Source organism: Alligator mississippiensis, chromosome 10 (assembly GCF_030867095.1).
Source record: "Alligator mississippiensis isolate rAllMis1 chromosome 10, rAllMis1, whole genome shotgun sequence".
NCBI classification, from domain to species: Eukaryota; Metazoa; Chordata; order Crocodylia; family Alligatoridae; genus Alligator; species Alligator mississippiensis.
Window position 1 is genome coordinate 18932571 of NC_081833.1, and position 20868 is coordinate 18953438.

The window sequence follows — 20868 nt, forward strand, 5'->3', positions numbered from 1 at the left end:
AGTAGCACCACAGAAGCCAGACAAAAATTGTTTCCAGGGTAAAAACAACAAAATAAAAAAGCCCCAAAAAACAAGTCTCTGCATGTGGACAAACAGAGATTACAAATACAAAAAGTGACTCCACTGCTCAGACCAGGCTTTTTGGCAGACCAGTATGTTTTGGAGGATGGACACACGAAGATAAAATGTAGAAGGTAGCAGTAAGCAGGTGAGATCACGCAGAAAACTTCTCTCCCCAGTGGTCTTGGGAACACTTCTTTAAGAGCTCATGTATGAGATTTACAGGTCAGTGATGACAAAGCAAGAATTTAAAGTGCTCTGTTAATACTAAAGAAAGTTTCAAGACTAAGACAACAAATGGTACTGCAAGTTGATGCAAGTTTTATTTAGACTGTACAAACAGGGCACTGAAGAAGGAAAAAAAAGCCTACTGGCTTGATGTTTGGACCAGTGCTATGAAATAAATGGAGTAGGAAAATAAAAAGGCACTAAGCTTAAGAAAGACACTCCATGTGTTCTAAGAATATAATTCATTTAATACTGTTAATTTTATAGCACAAAAAATAAAACAAGCTATGATCCCCAAAATAAACTTTAAAAGCTTACACTTAATATTATTGCCTGAAGTTCATGGTCTTTAAATTACATCAGCTGTTTAATGTTTACACAGTGAAGACTGTCTCAAATACAAGGCCACCTTTCCCTCTGCAGAATTATTTCCTTATCCCAGAACACATTTTCATTTAATACACAATTAAGTAAACAGAAATTGACAACTATACAGGAACACTTCTACTGGTCCCAAAAGGCAGTAAAAGACTAAAAGAGGCAGGTCTCACTGGCAAATGCAGCTATTGAGAGATGCTTGAAAACTTTACTATAAACAAACAAAAAAGATGGCAGCCCACTCATTCCCAGGATGTTAATACAATATAAAAAGTTATGTTACAGGCACATGAAATGGCACAAAAATGCAATTTTTCCCTTTACAAAAATAATGTTCAGGCTCGAGAGCCTTAACCCAAAAACAGGATATTCCCTTTTGTTTCTTCCTGCCCAATTTGTAAACAATGAATTAAAGTTAGCGCTTACCCAGTGATGTGGACATGGTTTAGAACAGTTTCCATTTTAACTTGTCAGACTGGTCAGAGGCTTCAGTGTTTTTATGTACATAAACAGGAATCAAACAGCAAACCTCTCATTGTTAATTGTTTTGACAACTGACATTTACACCAGTTGCTAGTTAGAAACCCAGACAAACCACAGAAAAGTTGTGTGGAACATGGTCCATTTAATGATGCATAGATTGAAGCCATCACTTGATAAACTTCCAGGATTAATTAAGCATGTTTATTCCCAAGAACATCTACACTGACAGTTTTTTTTGTCCACAAATTTAAGAGTCTCTCGAATGCCAACAGCACAGCATGCAATATGATCTTAAGAAACCAGTCATCGAAAGAAAAAATGATCAAATGCAGTTTCTTTGTATGAAAATACTTTTGTCTTATTACAAAATTGCAAAGGACAGTTTGATGCAAGTTTACAGTCAACTTAACCTGTTCAACATGCTACATTTAAACTGCGCAACACAGGTGAACCAAACATCCCCCCCCCCCCAACAGAAGCATGGAGTCCAGGAGTGGCCCAAAACTAGAGATGTAAGATTTTTTTCTTTGCATGAGAAGCCACCATGCATTGCTGTGCTATTGCATTCTGACACTGATCACTGACTGACATTTTTGCATAGTTGGAAGGGAAAGTGGTCCACTTTTGTGGGATCAAAACCAATAAATAAATCCAGAGCACTGCTTATGCTGTTCCAAATAAAAAGGTATCCAATGAGGAAGAGCATTTAAGAAAGTGGTTTTATTTTAGAGAAAGTATCAAGAGCTCTTACCCAGGTGATTGTTGATCTGATAGTTCAGTGTTCCAAATTTTAGAAAAAGAGGGAAACCCTCCAATCTGCCTTCTGAAGACACTTGTCAATCAGTCACTGGGCCAGGACTAAAACAGGATTTGCATGTGGCAGACAGTTTAGTACAGTTCATATATTCACAAGAGTACTTTCAGTAGTACAATTTCCATAACAACTTAAGGTGGTGTCAGGGCACAGACACACAGGGACACTCATCAGTTAGTTTCTATGACTGTACAACTATTACCATAGCAGAGGACAGCGCAATGCCCATTGTCAAGAATTCTTCCCAAAGCACCAGGTAATTCAATCAATGCTATTCTACTTCACAGTAAGTTTGTTTGGCAGTAAAATGCTTTAAGACTAGTCCCTCCAGACTGTCCAGCCATGTGATCAGCACTACAAGATGTATTTAAGGGTGAAATGAGATGGTTTCGTTAAAAACTTAACCCCTCCAGTACTGAATTATTTGCTGCAGTGCCTTCTACTTAATCTCAAGGCACTTCAATTGGAGTTAAGAGCAACATGTCCAAGGGTTTAAGAGCCCATAATCATACACATCTCAATTTAAGATGAAAACAAACAAAATAATTCAGAATTTAGAAAAACTGACTTGAAATATGAACTTTATTTGCAATATTTCTGCATTTCGCTATACCTTAAGGTATTCTGGAATATCGACAACTCCACAAGAAATGCGTCACCCAGCTGTTTAGATTAGAAATCTCCTATAAAGACTGATTAGAGGACTACCCAGAAGGTAGTTTCATAACTTGTTTCCATCTATATTTTATTAAAATCAGCATTCATTGTTTTAAAAGGAGCATTTCATTTCACCTTAAAAATGCATTTTAAGAGGCAGGAAGAAAAAGTCAATATACCTAAACTTTCATGCCACGAACACAAAGTTAAGGGCTTGTCTAGACACAAGTTGTACTGCTTTAATTGTACGAGTCTAGTCAAGGACAAACAGGTCAATCCTAGTGTGGATGCAAGATCAGTGGTATACTTGGTGTGCATCTGAGAAGACAGATAAGCTATACTGGTCCAAGGCACCCTTAAGTCTGTTCCTCTCCAGAGTTTGACACTGTCACATGTGGGAAAATCCACACAGTTGGCTTTCACAAGCCTTGGATTCTCAATGGGTGCTGAGTGAGAGAGGCAAAACAAGATGTTGGGACAGTGAAGTATCAGCTGCTACAAAAGAAGGGCAGTAAGATGCCCAAACACTGGAAATAAGGGCATGGTGTTTGCAGAAGAGAGGTGGGAGAAGGCAGGATCCTACACCCCTAGAGTTCTGGAGGTTAGAGAATTTATGCAGAAATGGTTTAAAGATCTTAATTTATTCAGCACTACTGTTTTCTGACTTCCGCACCCTCTGTGGCAAATCAGGGCATCCAATAGCTCCAGGCAATAGCTTAGTGACAACAGAACTTTACCCATGTAACTTATCATGTCTGAAGAGAGATGTAGTCTTACTAGACTAGTCAGGGCTAGCACAAAATCTGTGTAAATCTAGCTTAAGTGTTTCCCTTTAAAGTTCATTTTCTACAGTTACAGTGCTTGCAGTCATCAACTTTTACATGCCCATTCAGTTATCTGCAAAAATCCATTTTGGGAAAAAATGGCAACACAGGCTAGGAGTGTAACAACTAATAAGTTTCCTTATAAATAAATGTCTCTGCTTCAATGCAGTTTTTTTTCAATGGTTATTTGCTTTCAAATCACAAACTTTATTTCTAAAAGGTCAACAGCAAGCTTTAAGAGTAGTATCACAAAAACAGCCTTGTTAACACAGCTGCTCAGAATACACAAGCTTCAATTATTGTCTTTTAAAGAGACCAGTATTTGACTGTACTGCCTTAGGACAGATTATTCTCTTAAAACCAACTCCATCTCAGCCCCAAAATTGCATTACTGTTGTTGCTCTTTGTTGGACAGTAATCCACAAGTTTTGTATTTGATCTATGAGGCAACTCTTCTATTGAACAGGCTAGAACATGTCCTTGAGAGTCTTGACAGGAAAAAGATTTTTCTTGCTTGTTACCTCCTATATGCCTGTTTCAGTCTTCTCCAGCTTAAGGCCCAATATAATCTAGAATTGAAACTACATTCTCGATGATGCAACTATGGTATGAGAGTCAGCAGGTGACTTCAGTCATGTGCATTCCACAAGTTCATTAAAACAACCGTCAAACTGCAGCAAGCTGGAAAAACGGGCAATGCTAGCAACGTGTCTTTAATAGTCATCATCCCACCTCAAACAATGCTAGTGATAGCCATAAAAATGAAGCAGCAGGGTAAGTCAGGCAGTGGGAATCATTCATTCTCATCTGGGTTTTGAGGGTCAATTATTTTGACGTGTGTAAATGGGAAGAGCCCTTTTCGGCCATTGACTTCACCTTCCCACTGACCGTTTATATTCATCCTTGTAACCTTCACAATATCTCCAACCTGTATAATAGAGAAGAGTGTTATCATCATACATGGGAACATCATCCAAGCATAAATAATAAACCCATCAGAAGATTAAAAAGGAAGAATGACCCCCCCCCAAAAAAAAAACCAACCTAAAATCCACAAGATTCTTGGAACAGATTTTTTCCATTCTGACATCAACTAAATTTCTTCTTAAACTTCAAGTGTGTGCTTAGTACAAGAAAAATAAATTTTAAATCCAAGTTATATTTTACCCATGAGACAAATTAAGTGAGTTGAGCCAAAAAACATGTACATTTCAGTCTGTCCACTGGGAAAGTATACAGCTTACATTTCATATGCACAACACTCTCTTTAGCTCAAATGTAAAACAATACTATTAAGGCTAATATCAGAAGTAACCTAGATGCAGTGTCTAATTTCAAAGCAACACAGTATGTACACTATTACTTCAACATTACAGCCTTTTAAAGAAAGTCTTCACTATTTGATCAAATATGTTTGTCACTATAGGGAGTCTCACATTCCTATGACTATCATAGTTGGACAAAAGCAGCATAGGGAGCCACTGCAGCTTTCTAAATCAATGTAGCATTTCCTAGTACAAAGTAGCTGCAGCTAACAAAGGAATGAATTTCATATGAAAAGGAGGAGGGAAGATTCTAGCTTTAGCCTTTTTTTTTTTTGACCAGCACTTCCTGTTTGAGTATTTAGAGGAGTAATGCCAAGATGGGTCTTTCCTGTTACAGCCATATGTTTCTTCCTATTTCGTAATGAAAATGAGGGATAAGAGATGCAAAGATATGCAGCAGAATAGCCAGTAACACTTGCTCACAAGCATCAGCTTTAGTTAATTATTAATTTCTCCTAGAAGTACTTCTTGTTTAGCTGCTTTGTAATTGTTGACCACATCTGACTTGCTGCAACAGTTTAAAGGTTTTACTACCACCTTCCCTGTTTTTTTGTTGGTTTTTTTTTTATTTGGGTGGTTATGACAGCAAGTGTTCAGAAAGAGGGGGAATGCCAGAACAGTAGTATTAGTAGCTTAACAGTAGTTTCCAGTTTTACAGGCAGAACAAATCCTGCTCCCTTATGGAAGTAATGCCACTTCCACAGGTGAGCATGAGGACAAATGCAATTCACATGACAGAAGCAAAGCTTCCACTGTTAGGAAAACCCTCTAGTCCTTACAGTTAAAAGAACTTTTAAGCATCAATTAACGAAGTCTTCCTAGTTCTGCACAATAACTCCAGTTCTCGTCATGGCTATTCTGAACCAGAGCCTTCCATAGTATTTCATATTTCTAAACAGAGTAGCAAGTCAGACGCATTTGACATCTTGGACATCTTTCTACCAGTGCACCAGTCGCATGTTACATTTAAAATCAAGGTTGCCAACTTGTGGCATGTGAGACAACTGGCACAAATGGCTACTGTGACAAACCCCAGGCACTCAGTAAAGGGAGATGCCAGAATAGAGGCAGGGGGTGGAGCCACACAACCAGGACAGGATGGTGTTACCACCAAGAGCCGAGTTGATCCGTCCCTGGCCCTGTAGCCACAGCTGAACGTGGAGTTTTGGATCTTCCCTCACATTATGAGGGTGCAGCAGCTGTGGCTCTTGCAGCAGTGTCCTGCCCCTGCTCGAGCCCCCCTGCCTCCAGTCTGGTATTGCAGGTATGCCTTTGGGAAGTGGAAATCAGAGCAACAGCAAGGATTGAGTCATGGCACACTTGCCAGAAAAGGTCAGCCACTCCCAGTTGAAATACTTGTATCTGGCTTTCTTCAAGTGGTGTGCCCCTGGTCTATTATCAGTACAGGATACAGTTGCCCACAGCCAACATCAAGACCATATAGCCTGAAATGATCTTCAGCTTAAAACCCTAGCTCGTTTTAAAAGAGCTCTGAACAGGGGCCTTAAGTTACAAGAAGCTTCAGTTCCTTTAAGTCTGTAGGAAATATATGCTCTGCCTCTACATACTGCTATTGCACTAACTTTTAAATCTTTTTAGCAAAGACTTTAAAAGGTTCCTTACAATATCTTGCTGAAAGACAGAATTAGTACCAGCTGCTCCAAAACTGGCTTCTTACATACCTAGCCTGCATTTAAAATAGTGTATTACATTTAAGTGACGTGAAATACTAAATGGGGATGACACTGTTCCTTTAAGCAAAAGTTCCTTTATTGTAAAAAAGGTACCTACAATCTCCAGTCTCTGCAGTCACTGTGAGCTTGATGCATCTAGCAATTTTCAGAAGCCAGAAAGTTCAGAAGCTCGTATACTATATAAAACACTATATTAAAGCTATGATAAAATTTTAAGTGGGGAGAGTGAAGAGCTCTTGCACAACTTTGAAAGCAGGAAAGTAAGACTGTGCAAGACCTACAAGGATGTCAGACTTGAAACAAGTTAATATACCTAATCTTTAAAAAGAAAGAAAAAAGCTGCTCATTTAAATCCTTCCTTTCTCTCATTTAAATAAACTTGGTGAAATGCAGAATTTTATACTCAGCACTATTTACTGACTGACATCACCTGGATCACAGAAACAAGTTAGCTAGAAACATCCCACACTTCCTGAGGATCTACTCAAGAGAGTGTTGGCCTTTTACCCTCTAAAGTACCTCCTGTTGTTGCTGTGTATGCATTTTCTGAAGTCCATCCAAATCGACTTTCAGTTAAAACATGTGTACACTATTTCATAATTCATAAAAATGCACCAATTATTCCAAGCAGGCCAATAATGTTTACAACACTAAACAGGTGCATTTATTAGCCTGAATCAACAATTTAAAGAAGCACAATGTTCTCCATGCTGATGAAAAGTGCATTTTACCCAGCCTTGCCTTCACAGCTTTTTCTACCAAACTAACTGCCTGTCCTGAAGGTCAAACCACCACCAGCTGGGAATGAAAAATCCCAGGAACAAAGGTTTTTGGGCTATGTACAAGGTTTAGACCATCACCCCATTTACCTGGACTAGGTCCACATGTCTTCAACAATTCCTTACATTAAGTCAGACTCTAAACAACTCTTTATTTTGAAGTGTTCCCAAGACAGCTTTGCTTCCATTACAAAGAATTTTAAAACATGACCTGATGAAGAAAGCCAAGCATTTGACACTAGAGTGCTGCATAGCAGATGAGTACTAAGGTGAGATAGTACTGTCATTTTGCCTTCTGAAATTTTCTACAATGCTGACTCTGAAGGTAAAAAAGCAAAAACAGAACAACCCCCCAAACTATTCTTCACAAAAAAAGCATAATTAAAGTGCTAGTAGCTACAAGTTTCCCCAAGAACAAAGCAGGAAAGTCTCCCTCAAGTATATTTATCTGCTGAACAGTGCTGGGTGACAAACTACCTTGGAAATGTAAGTTAGAGTAACATACCAGGATTAAGATCTTGCACATTTCTAGAGAACCTATTTAAAAATTAGTCAGTTACGCTTTCTTTAATTGGAAATTTCTGTACAACCATGCACTGGTACAGCTATAAAAATAAAGCAATTCCTTTGAGCACAATTTAATGAAAGTGGATATTAAAACAAGATTTTGAGCAGACATGTTAATGAACGTCAGTGTCAAGTCAGTTTGATTCTGGGATTTGTCTTAGCTGAGGAGTTATATTTTGACAAAGCTGATTACTCTCTGCATGTGGTAAAAACAAGTGCTGGTTAAAAAAAAAAATTCCAAGTACCTCTGCATTTGGTCTTTATAGTTTTAGGAGGAGACAAAGTTATTAGAGAACAAAACATTAATCCAGTAGGACTCTTAGTGACAGAGCACAGGACAGGATCAAAAGACCTGGGTCCTGCTCTTGTCTCTGCTACAAGCTTTCTGCATGACCCTAGTCAACTCCGTCCAGATTTAACTTCAGACAATGCTTACTTAGTTTCATGGTGCCCGAGATGTCCATTAGTTTAGAAAACATGTTGGCCTCTATGGATGGAAGAGGGAAGCACAGCGAGACTCTTGCAATGAGCAATACTTTAGAAAAGCAGCCATTCAGTTCCACCCAAATGATAAAAATCAGAATGCATCTTAGATGGCAGCTTTTCATTACGTTCTAGTTACAGCATGAATTCAAAGCCCCAGGGAAAACACAGGCCTCGGAGTATGGCAGTCGGTGTTACTCATGCACTCAAGACTTCCATACCTGCACATTCCACTGGAAGTGACTCATGCACTGTAAGAGTGTTGTGCGTTTTAGTTCAGAAAAAAACACTTCACAGGTTACTTCCAAATTAGGTTTACAGCTACCCATTAACAACTTTGTGAAGTAATCAGTAGGAACTGGACTGATCATAGAAACATAAAAGGAGAGAAAAAAATCTTCGGTTTACTGGTAACTTGTTAGAGGTCCATAGGTCCAGAAGTCTTAACAGTTGCTTAGAATCAATGGAGCTGATAATCTCAGTCTACCTCCTAATAAAATAGGTGTGCACCAGAACTAGTATCATGGTTGACAGGAGCAAATACTGACGAGATCATGATGGCCTGACTGCCCTTTCAAAATTAGGCTGAAGTATGGTAGAAGAGGCAGGGAAGGAGAGCAATAAATACGAGGTCCACTTGAACCATGAAGATAGCAGACTGAACTGATGTCCAGTCCAGCTGCATGCAAGGCAGAAGCTGGTGGCATGCTGAAGTAGCACTTTTGATGTCACTGGTAGATGAAGGAGCTGAGCCAACAACAGGCAAATTGTGCAAAGCTTTTTAGCTTTGTCACTCCCTTCCTCATCCCCCTTTCACAGCTCATAAAGGATGGGAGGAAAGAAACCAAACCAAACAAACTAGGATGTCTAAACCATAGAGAATTTAACCTAGTGATTCTCAACCAGGGTACTACACAATGGTCATCACTTTTAGGTTTATCTTGTGAATCATGTTTGTAAACTCCAAGACTTCTAAAAGAAATCCATAGTTATGGTCTTTCAGAGTTCTCTGCAACAGAAAAAAACTGCTCTAATACTTTTTGGGGTTGAGAGGGGGGGAGAAGGGAAAAGGAAGAAAAGTAAAAAATTAAGACCTGGCATTCTCCAAACACCTTCAGTCTAACAAGGAGCACCACAGCTTTAGCCAGTCAAGACTAGGGAGATAGATTCTCACTCCCATGTTGGTCTCTCTGTACCAGTAAGAAATGCCAGAGCAGATCAAGAAGCTGAAGCGGCCCCATGTCTATCCGATTTTCCTCACACAGATCAAGGCAGCCATAAGATTAAAAAAAGACTTATATGTAGTTATAGGGGCCACAGCAATTAATATATTGTGGGTAGAAGTACACAGATAGATATCAGATCGGCACCAATAAAAGAAAAATTGATATCATCAATCGGCTTTTCTGGCTGGTATAGCTGATAATGTCACCGATAAATGCCACGTGCGCGCACACAGTCTGGCAGCTTGGAGAGCAGCATCTGGCCACTCAGTTGGGGGGGCGCGGCAGACTGAAGCCCCACGGTGAGTGAGGGAATGGGGCTGGGCAGGCACTGCTGAGCTGGGATGGGTCACAGGACAGAGCAGCTGCTGCGCGCATGCCCAGGGAAGGTGTGGGGGCACGTGCCCCCTGGATTTGTGTGCAGGGTGAGGGCAGGCTGCCCACTATGGACTCGGGGCCAGGGGCAGTGCTGGCCTCTTCCTGATGGTGGGGCTGGCCTGTAGCCATCCCAAAATTTCCCATAGCACCCCCTCCCCACTGCTGCCCCCCCCTTCCCCTGCACTCTTCCTCCCCCTGCAACTGCAGCCCTAGCCTAGCCCTCCTGCCGGGAAGAGGCCAGTGCATCCCCCAGCTCCAAGCCCATCCCACACACAAATCCAGGGTGGGCACATGCTTCCCACTGGGGTGCATGAAGTGGCAGGAGCCGCCTCCCTGCCCATCTACCTGAATGAGCCACCCACAGCCCTGTCCTGCACCCCTCCTTGCCCCACCCTGGCTGAGCAGTGCCTGCCCCTGCCCCACTCCCTCCCTCACAGTGGGAGCCTCAATCTGCCCTCTGCTCATGCCCTCCCCCCCCCCCCTACAGACTTACTGGCTGGATGCTGCTTTCCAAGCTGCTGGGCTGCATATCTACTATCAGATGGGTATTGGGCGATATGGCTGGTTAATAAATCGGTTATCGATATCAGCCAAAAAAAAATCTTTATTAGTGCACCCCCAATTGTTAGTAGTCCAGCATCCCCTAATAAAACTGAAGATAGACTGACTGCCAGATTTTAGATGAGCCGCTAGCATTATCTAGAATTGAGAGGGCAAGAGGTAGCTCAAACCAACTTTAGAACCTCCACCCCAAGCTGTGGCTGGATGCTTTGCAAGAAGCAACACAAATCTCGACCAGGTGTCAAGGGTGCTTATGCAAAATGAATACTCCAGTGGTTGGGGAAATTAGCCCTTGGATGTGATAGCTTCGTTAAGTTACTAGCTCTGCCAAGACTTAGACCAGGGTGTGACCTTGGGCAAGGAATTTAGCCTCTATGCCTCATTTCCCCATCTGTAAATAAGCAAAGTAGCACTTCTCCCTACAGTGGTGTTGGGGCACACTCTAACATCAGCCTGAAAGACCCCCAGTAAATATTTTAGATGGACAGAAAAAAAGGAGGAAAAAAGAAAAAGGGACTCAAAGACTCTCAATACAGCCAAGGGAGATTTTACTCTAAAGAGATTCTAACCAGCAACTGCTTTGTCAAAAGTAGCAACTTCAATGTTAGGATTGGAACAGTTACCACACTTATAATTAGCATCTGTGATGGCAGTGACCCTTTTCTGAAGGTAATTTCATAACAAATACCTGCAGCTAGATAAGTACAAATTGCAGGTATTAGGTAAATGTTGCATGTACAGGTGATAAATATATGCATTTGTAATTTTAAATCTCTTTACTTGCATTATTGTCTTCCAGAAATATTTCTGCAGGAATTTAACACAGAGTAGCAGCCTAATTTTTGCCACTCATTTTTGTACAACATCAGCAAGGGAATTAAGAGGTTCCAACTACTGGCACATTTTGCCCTACTTGTCTCAATTTTCCTTTACAATTTAATTGTTTTTTTTGCAACCTAATTGTAACAAGCCCAAGAGAAAAAAAAGTTAAAAAGTCGATGATATAATTAAAGGTGAACAGATGCATTTATGTCACTAAAAAACTCCAACAACACACTGAGAAATGATTCCACAGGTATACGCTTGCATTCAAATGCCACCTGAAACAAATTGTGTAGGAAACTTAAGACTAACAACATAATGCAGATGCAGGCTGTATAGCTGGCTCTAAGTAGGGCTCAAAAGCAACTGTCCATATTGAAGAGGAATCTTTCCAAGGCAACATCCACATATTCTAAACTTCCATTTAAAAAACACAAAACAAAACTCTTGCAGTTCCCAAGGTAACATTCTTCATGTAAATCTACATAATGTCATTTTAAGTCTGCAGACAAAGACCTCCAAACATTGCTATTGCCAATAATGAAGGCTCTGGCAGTTGAAGTGTATTGAACCTTCTTCAGACTTAAACACTGTTAGCCTTCAGGTTGACTGACAACTCCCTGTTCCTCAGGCAGCTGCCTTTTAATTTAATTCAAATATTTTAAGGCTTGGGTCTTGTTTTGAACATTAAAACATCAGTTCTAGAGGGAAACAGCTCACAATGATTTAAAAAAGCAAGAGGAGAGTACTCACCGATTGCCCTGGCAAGCATGTTGGGTACCACTAAAGTTGGGCATGGAGCTGTCAGCAGGAAAGCAAACAATGGAGGTACCCAATGGGAAACACAAGCATAGCCCCTGGACCCATAGATATTGCTTAAATTCATTTCCTGGTAAAAGAACTCCTTAGAACGCTAGTAAAAAATCAGCCATGAAGTTGCAAATTAACACCCTCACCCCCTTAATCCAGAAAGCTAGGCAATCTCTGTTTTTAGGGAACTCGCCACCTCCTCAGCTTGCCAGAAACTCTAGGTGGCTTTCAGAGTTCCTTTTTCCCCTTCCATCCCCCTTTCTTTTGAGGAAAAAGCAGCTCAACATAAACCAGAGCCTGAGGTAGAGAGTACTCTATTCCAGAACACTGTCCCTTCCCTCCACCACAATTTCTTCTTTCAGAGATTCTAAAAAGGAAAAAGGATGCCTCTTGGCTAAAACAGTGGACTAAAGAGATAAAGGGATTCAGAATTCTATTTCTGCCACAGAATCCCTATCCCTTGGAAAGATGCTACAACTTAATGAGATCTTTTTAGGAGAGACCCACTGGGCAGTACTTACAAACCTCAATAATTCACTAAGTGAGTAAGTTTATAAAGCTAATATAATTTTGCCAGTTTCTGGCTTTAATCAATTATGGCAAGTTGCAGTCTACTAATATAATCTGTAAAAATATAATTTGCTGCATGCTCTAGTTCTATTTCTACCCTTTCTGAACACTTTGCTCTCCCCCCTCTAAAAACTGTTCTTAGCCCACTTAGCTTTTCAAAATGTTAATGCTCATCCCAACATTAGGTACCCCTGCTTTAATCATTATCAGCACAACAGGCTGATAATGATTAAAGTTCAGTTCTCAGTAAGATAAGTTGTACAATTCCTTAAACAAGGAGACATTCCTTAAACCACCAGAGGAAGCCATCCAATGCTTTATATCACTGACAAGCTAGTATTATGTTTTCTTCTATCAACTCTTAATAATAAACACACTAAAGAAAAGGATTCCACTCCAAATAAGTCGCATTTTGTCAGGATCAAAACTACAACCTTAAAAGGGACCAGAATAGTTAGTTCTATGAAGTTAAGTAAATCTCTGCCTAATCATGTCTTAGATATTCAGTTAGGGAGACATACTTCAAGGCAAGGTAAGCTGAATGAAGGTCATAAAAATTCCTGGACTGCTGTATTTATTTATTTTTTTTTAAGCACTCCTTGATATACCAATGGTATTAGGCCTGCTTCAGGTGTGGGCACACAAGCATGTCTATGTACATAGAGGATTCTGGTAGGGCAGTGGCCAGGCAGGGAGAAGCCTGAGCCTGTGGTTATCTCCTCACACCTCACGCACCCTTCAAAAAGGTTTTGCAGCACCCCAGGATGACCCAGCACGCACAATAGTCGTAAGTACGCTGCCTAAACTAAATCTGCTAATTATGTTAAGACAGAGTAGTAAAACCACCTATTTAAAAAGTTATCCCTACAAGCAGTTCTCCCACTCACCTGCCATACAAGTTCTTTTGGGGGCTTCCATGAGACACATTTTCCACTCCAAACCAAATCTCTTGCCTTGTTTTGTTTTCAGAAGTACAAAACACTCAGCAAGATGCTCTTTGGTAAAATTTGTCACAGAAAAATTAGCTCCCATCACTTCTGTAAGATTAATATAGTGTATTTTCCCCACAAGTAGGCTTCTGGCTCCCTCCCTGCTCCCTCCTTTCTGCCACTCCCACTGTAAAGTCCTGATGCACTTTTAATCCTTAACCCCATTAAGTCAACAGCCTAATTACAGATTTTGGAAACAGTGAAGAAAAAAAAAAATAAAATTTAGGGAAACATTTGTAAAACGTGCATAAGCTAGAAAAACTGTTAGACAGAAATAATTTGACAGAGTATATGAAGTGCACAGAGAAATTATACCATTCAGTCTGCAGTGTCCCATTACAAGTGGCTTTTGTCTAAAACGCACAGTTTTTTTCCAGCAACATTTAGCGGTAGGCATTTCAATCCTGTTTGCATAGGCTCTGAGGCTGTGGGAAACTGTTCTTAGTTTTCATTACATTTTCTGCTTCCCAGTGTCTATACCCAAAAGCTTGCTAAGAAGAATTTTTCCAGCTACTTGAGTTGATCTAATAAGAGATATCAGATTTACACAAAAGAACCTTGCCTGCCATTTTCTGCAAATGGTATTTCCGATGTGATGTGGCCATGTCCATGCTGGTTAAGGCCAAAATGTTTTAGAGCACTGATAAAATATTCCTATGGTTTGCTTTAATTTAGTTTAGCCAGAGCATGTCTAAACATGGTTCCCTGAAGACCAGTGGGGACACAGCTTCAGTAAGTTATCCCTGAAAGGGGCATGAATTGGAATTTTATGCTCTGTATGACACCAAAAGATGTTCAAATATTGGCTACCCTGCAGCCTTGCATTCTAACATGCTAATTTAGGTCTCAGATAAAGTTTTCAAAAGAACTCAAGTAACTTAAATTTTAAAAATGCCTTTTTTTTTTTTTTTTTTTTCAAAAGACTGAATCCAAGTGCCTAGATCTCAGTCAACGGGAGTAGGACCCTTTTGAAAATTTTATTTGTATACATTAGTTACATGCCCCAATATCAGCCATTGGTGTCTTGTCACTGATAAAACCCCCCAAAAACTCTAGCATAGATTGCTGCTTATAATTCATCACTACTAACAGCAGTTTTGACTTGTCTACACTACCATATTTATATCAGTACAGCTACACCGATAGCTGTAATGGGCAAATACTCAGTGCAGACACCACTCAGGAGCAGGACTCAAAAAACCTGGGCAGAATTCAGCACCTTCCCCCCCCCCAAAAAAAACATCCATAGTTCAGGTGCAGAAAAAATAGTTGAGAAAATAGTTTGTAATTTCCATAGCCATTGATCTTCACATTTCTAAGACTTTTTTCTCCCCCTCCATCTCTAAAACAGTTATTACTGAACAGATAAGTTAGCAGGATGAATTAGGTATGGTTTTTAATATGCACCCTGGGCTCTATCTAACAGGAAATGTCATGAATGAAGCAATCCTTTTTGCAGAGCTGTTCTGGACTGAGGAAAGACTTTTCACAGTTATTTGAGACAAAGAATAGAACACAATTCTGTACTATTGGTTTGTGTAGCTTGCTTATACATGGAAGATGATCACACATCAGTAAAGTTCTCTTATTTAAAAGAGAAAATAAAAACAAACAAAACAACAACAAACCAGAAAACACACACTTAAAAACACTGAAGGAAAAAACAAAAAACACCTTACCTCCAATGCCAGGGCAGTCTTGTCATAAGCACATGGTACTCTTTTTTGAATAGCTTTGGCATAGACTGGTCCATTCTGTGTTGATGGCAGAGGGTTGATCACTGCTCCAGGAGTATTGGATACAGAGGGAAGGGGGCTTGTGGTCTGAGGCTGAGCATAAGCATGGGCAGGTTCTGGAATACCATAGCTGTTGGAATTCCTGTTCCCATGCTTCCCATGTGGAGAAGACCTGACTAGCTTCTCTACGTAAGGAACAGGGATCATCCCAACACGACCATCCTTGTTTCTGGCACTCCACCACTGTTCTTCAGGCTTCTCTACAATTACCAGTATCTCACCCTTTTTAAATGGAAGATCTTCAGCATCATTCCCAGGGAAGTCATAGAGAGTCCGAACATATTCCACGTTTTCCTCTGCAGTGGGCATAGTAGGGGCTGTTCCAGATACCATTGGTGGACTTGGATACCTGAATGTAAAACAAACAAATTAAAACAAACAAAGTGATGTTAGTATCACAAGTAGGTATTTATGTTGGGTACTGCTAAGTCTACTTTACCATTTCCTCCAGAAACTCTTAATTAAAAACTGAAGATGACAGAGATGCTAAACTTCAGCTGTCAAATTTATAACTATTTACTTGAAATACTGTAAAAAGCAACTACCCACAGAGACTATTCTCCCAAGAGCCCATTTAAAAAGTTACCATAAATATGTTCATTACAGTTAGAGAGAACTAGGAGAAGGATGTAAAAAGTTCTCTTCCAGATTCACTACAAAGTACCTGACTTGGAGTTCTTCAAATCAAGGCAATCCACATGCTACCAGTTTAAATTAACAAATGTCCCGATGCACAGAAAACATAGGAGCCACTTCAACAATTAAGAAGACAACCATTATTTAAAAAACAACACCCCCCCCAAAACACATATTGGGAAATACTTGCAGATTTAAAAGGAGATGAATTATAGTTCTCTGTATTGAAGTGGCTCAGTTAGCTGAGAAACTCTAGATCTCCAGGTTGTCCAAAAAAAGAAACTCAACTCCTCCCAGACTTAAGACCCTCAGCATCCTTTCCTTATTTTACATATCCAAATCTCTGCAGTAGAAGGCTTATAAAAAAACCCTACTCTTCCATGGCAAGGATATGGTACTCTGTGCAGATATGGTCATCTAATGCCCATTTCCATAGAATTTAAAGTCCCTATTTAAAAGTAAAGTTTTTAACCTACACAGTTGCACAATCCAATGCTATCTTTTTGATTAAAGAAACTAGTTCTTCTGCTGCTCTGAACTTCACTTAGCAAGAGTGATTCTATTATGCAGGACCTTAAACAGCACTAAAGCAGTCAATAATCATGCCAGTTTAATATTACTGGTAGTATATAGACTACTATTTAAGCAAGAGACAGACAGAAATAAACAAGGCACTATGACTTCTCAGGAAGGAGGATGAGACAGACAGAGAGCAGTTTCCCAACTTTTCTAACAGCCTGAAAACTGTTGTGGGTTGTGGAAATTGCAAAAGGTGACACCCAAGCATAGCTACTGTTTCAACTGACCTCACTCCACTTGTATTTCAGAAACAGCAACAGAAGTTGTGTTAAATAACCAATCCCCTGTAGTTTGTGTGAATTTCTCTCACAGCAGAGTCCTACTAAGAAGTATGCCTTAGTGCTATAAAACTGGGTGAGAAATGTAACTGAAGGGTAAACACAAAAGTACTATTTACAGTAGGGGTGTCAAACTCATTTGTGAGGCTGATGACTGACACAGGGCCAGTCTACAGGTCAGGCTAGACTCACAGACTGGCCTCACATTCCAGATCTGGAGTGAGCACAGTATGCAGCACGCAGGGTCATCCTGCAATACCCGACGTGCTGCCTGTGGGTGACTGAGATCCATGGGCAGCATCAGGGGCTGGATAATACGGCTCTGTGGGCTGGATTTTGACCATAGTCCATATTTTGGACATATCCTCCACCCCCGATTTACAGCACATTCATTCACTTACTATCCATCTTCATATTCACTTTTTCTGAGAATAATTCACAATTACAACTCACCAAAATGCCTCTTCAGTACTTTGCCCACCACTAGTCCAACATGACTTGCGGTAATTACTTGGGAAGTACAAATGTAAATGAGACAGAATTTACCAGTGAGAGTTAAACAACATGGTAAGAAACCCTGTGGCTGGTACTTTAGTGCCTTTGTATTTGCATCTTCACTTCTCTTATACTCGCATAAAAAGTACAAATCTAGTTACCATGAAAAATATATTACATAGCGGACAATTTTAATGCTGGCTGAAAGTGAAGAGCAACCAAAAGAGGGCATGGAGGCTGTTGCCATGATGGACAAACTCTTGGCCAATTCAAAATAAGGTTACCGATATATAGATGATTCTGAAATGTTTACTGAAGTATAGTGTCAGCTCTCGTAAAGAAAAATGCTACTGTACATCAAATGTTCACTCACTATACAAACAAGCAGTTCTGCGTTATGCATAATGCCCTTTTCTACCCAACCAAGGTCTTGGAGGGAGTAACTTCACTGAAGAGAAGAGCCAGTGGATAACGTATTCTTTAATATTACATCTTGACCTCTTCCTTCCAGAATGTGGCCTCTTTTTAGGAAGACTTTACACCCTAATGAAGTCACTGAATTTCTAATCTTTAGTACAAAAATTCATAGTAAAGATTTAGACAGCTTTGGGTACAGTATGATTTTTCTTGTAATGAGTCCAAACTGCAGTATTGCAATAGTTACAGGAAGCTCAGCAGTTCAACATAACTGACAACCCAACTCTTTTTGTAGGAAGAGGGATTTATTTCTATGGTACTTTTGCCTGCATATTAATATAATTGAAGCAAATCCACCCATGCATAATTTGAGACCTCCAAACAGATACCAGATGCACATTTGTCTGGATCAAGTCTAATAGGATCAAAATAGCAAATGGGTTAAAAGAAAACCCAGTCACAGAACAGCACCCAACCAGCAACTGAAAGCAAGTAAAGACTGCAAAGGAGCGTCACCAACGAGCCACATTCCTCCACTGACAAACTTGTACAGAAATGCTGGACATCTCCATCCAACTGCTCCTGCAGCTGTGTAGGAGCATCAGTGAACGTCCAGCCCAGGCATCTTCCTGCCAAAGCACAATCGTTACCTATACACCATTTTTTCAAAGTTTTAAGGAATGACATTTCTACCACATTCCTTGGAGAACTGCTTCCTTGCTTGCTATCTCGACCAAGAAGCTTTTCTTGACAGCTCCAAGCTTTCCTCCTTCTTCAGGCACTTATTCTTTTGGACAAGAATATTTGACCCTTAGTAATTAAAGGCAAAGCTAAATCTGGCTCCAAATCTGATCAAGAATCAATTTAGGTGAATAGGAAGGAGTAGAAGTCATGAGCAGATGCAAGCAGTGAGAATTTTAAACTGCTCAAATAGAGGAAGGAAGCCAAAACCCCATTTTAAAAAAGCAGCACTTGGCCTATCAATATTTGCTTCTATGTTCCCTTATGATTCAGCTGTACGGGTCTGTACTGGATGCAAAGAGCTGGGAACTGCCTCACACATCAGGGCAAGCACTAGCTGACCAGTCACACTAGCACAGCTGGGGCAGGGGTCACATCAACATGGGTCAGCACCAGTTGCAAACGCCACCCTCCCCATACAAGAAATCAAACTTTTCCAGCCCTAAGCCGCAGGCAGGGGGATGCACATGTTCAGATACAGAGCCCTTCCACACCACAGGGTCAGATGGACAACGGCAGGTCCTTCAACCCCCCACCATAGGGAGGCTCGGCTTTAAACGCATGGAAAATACAGTCCTAAAAAACAGGCCAAGGACCATGAAGCCACCACCTAGAGCAGCTCTGCCAGGTAGGGTTGCCAACCCTCCGGGACTGCCTTGCACGCTCCAGGAATTAAGATATAGTCTCCAGGAGACTGCGGAGAGTCACCTGGGGGGGCGATAAATGATAAGGCATTCATTAACATAAACATTAAAATGTTGAATCCGACTTATGCAGCAGTCCAGTGGGTTTTTAAAACGTAAGTTGGTAAAATGCGCCTTCCCGAGTACAGCAGATCAGTCATGAATGTCATTACATCATGTGATGAGTCAAGCAGGGCTGCCCACCGCACTGCCAGGGCTTAAAACCGCCCCAAAAGGCACAGGCAGGAGAGGGCCGCAGCAGGGGGAAGCCGGCGGTGCCTGGGCCGGGCCCATGAGCAAGAGGCAGCACCCAGGCCCCGGGCGGACCCGCTTCCAGCGCCGGCCACGCCCTCCCCGCGGCCGCAGCGGGCCGGGCCGGGCCCATGGCAGCGCGGCGCCGCCTCACCTGGGCGCACCTGGACGGCGGCGCGGAGGGGCCATGCGGGGCGGGGCGGGGCGGGGGTCCGTACCTGGGCGCGGGCTCGATGAGCGTGGTGGTGTCCAGGTAGTGGATCTTGTAGAAGTCGAGCAGCGCGGGCAGGTGCTCGAACTCCTGGTCGCCGATCTTGAAGCGGCGGTTGGGCAGCGAGTTGATGATGTAGTGCGAGACGCGCGAGTTCTCGGACACGGACAGCACGTAGTCGCCGGGGCAGGTGGACGAGTCCCGCACCAGGAACATGCCGTGGCGCTGCCCCTGCAGCCGCGTCTGCGCCTCAGCCCGCGACACGGGCCCCACGTACCAGCTCGAGCGGTCCGCCGAGTCGAAGCGCGCGGCGGACGACATGGCGGAGGCGGCGGCACTCACAGGCCAGGCCGAGGGGCGAGTGCGGCTGGGCGGGCCGGCGGGTGGGCCCCTGCGTCTCCCTTAGCGGCGGGGCGTGCGCGGCATCCTCCCCTCCCCTTCCTCTCCCTTCCCGCCCCTTCCTCTCCCTTCCCGCCTCGCGCTCCGGCTGCTGCGCGCGCCGAGAGCCGGGCCGGGCCGAAGGGCGCTGCTGGTGCCGGCTCCGGGGCGGGCTGCTGCTTTATCCCGGCGCTCGCTGTCCCCGGAGCCAAGCGCCAAAATGGCGCCTTTCGTGGCCGGGGGGAGGAGGCGCTGCCCCGCCCCGCGCACGCGCCCTCCGCGGCCCCCGGCCCCTCCCCGCGCCAAGCGCGGGGTGCGGAGGCCGGGCCGGATCCCCCTCGCCGGACACCGTGAGGCGCTGCGGCCCGCGCCCCGCGCCCCCCTCCCCCCGCAGGGCGCGGCGCGGCCGGGCGCGGCCCGGGGCCATGTGGCGGGGCAGCCCCGGCCGGCGGCCATCTTGTCCGCGGACCCTCTGGCTGGGTGTCCGCTTTCCCGGGCCGGCAGCACTCGTGGGGGCTGGGGCGGACCGGCCTCCCGGGGAGGGTTGCCGATACCCTAGGAGGGGCCGGCCCCAGGAGCTGCGCGGGGAGGGAGGGACGGGGTGTCCGTAGGGCGGCCATCGTAGAGGACTCTCCGGTTGTCTGCTCCTATGTTGATACGAAACCCGATGCCTTTATGTGCCCTGTTTTTAGGCCTTCGCTTCAAGAGAAAAAGAGAGGAGACATAAAGGCATCCGGTTCTGTAGCAATAGAGGACA

At 42.7% G+C, this 20868-nt stretch overlaps 1 protein-coding gene across 1 annotated transcript; it reads right to left on the reverse strand.

The window, feature by feature from the left end:
* Positions 1–364: 364 nt before the first annotated feature.
* On the reverse strand, positions 365–20155 carry CRKL (CRK like proto-oncogene, adaptor protein). The gene is made up of 3 exons (XM_059713509.1): positions 19741–20155; positions 15325–15790; positions 365–4372 (listed from the first exon to the last, which is right to left on the reverse strand). Exons 1-3 carry the CDS (start codon positions 20052–20054, stop codon positions 4238–4240), a joined length of 915 nt encoding a protein of 304 aa, XP_059569492.1. The 5' UTR covers positions 20055–20155; the 3' UTR covers positions 365–4237.
* Between the last annotated feature and the right edge of the window lie 713 nt (positions 20156–20868).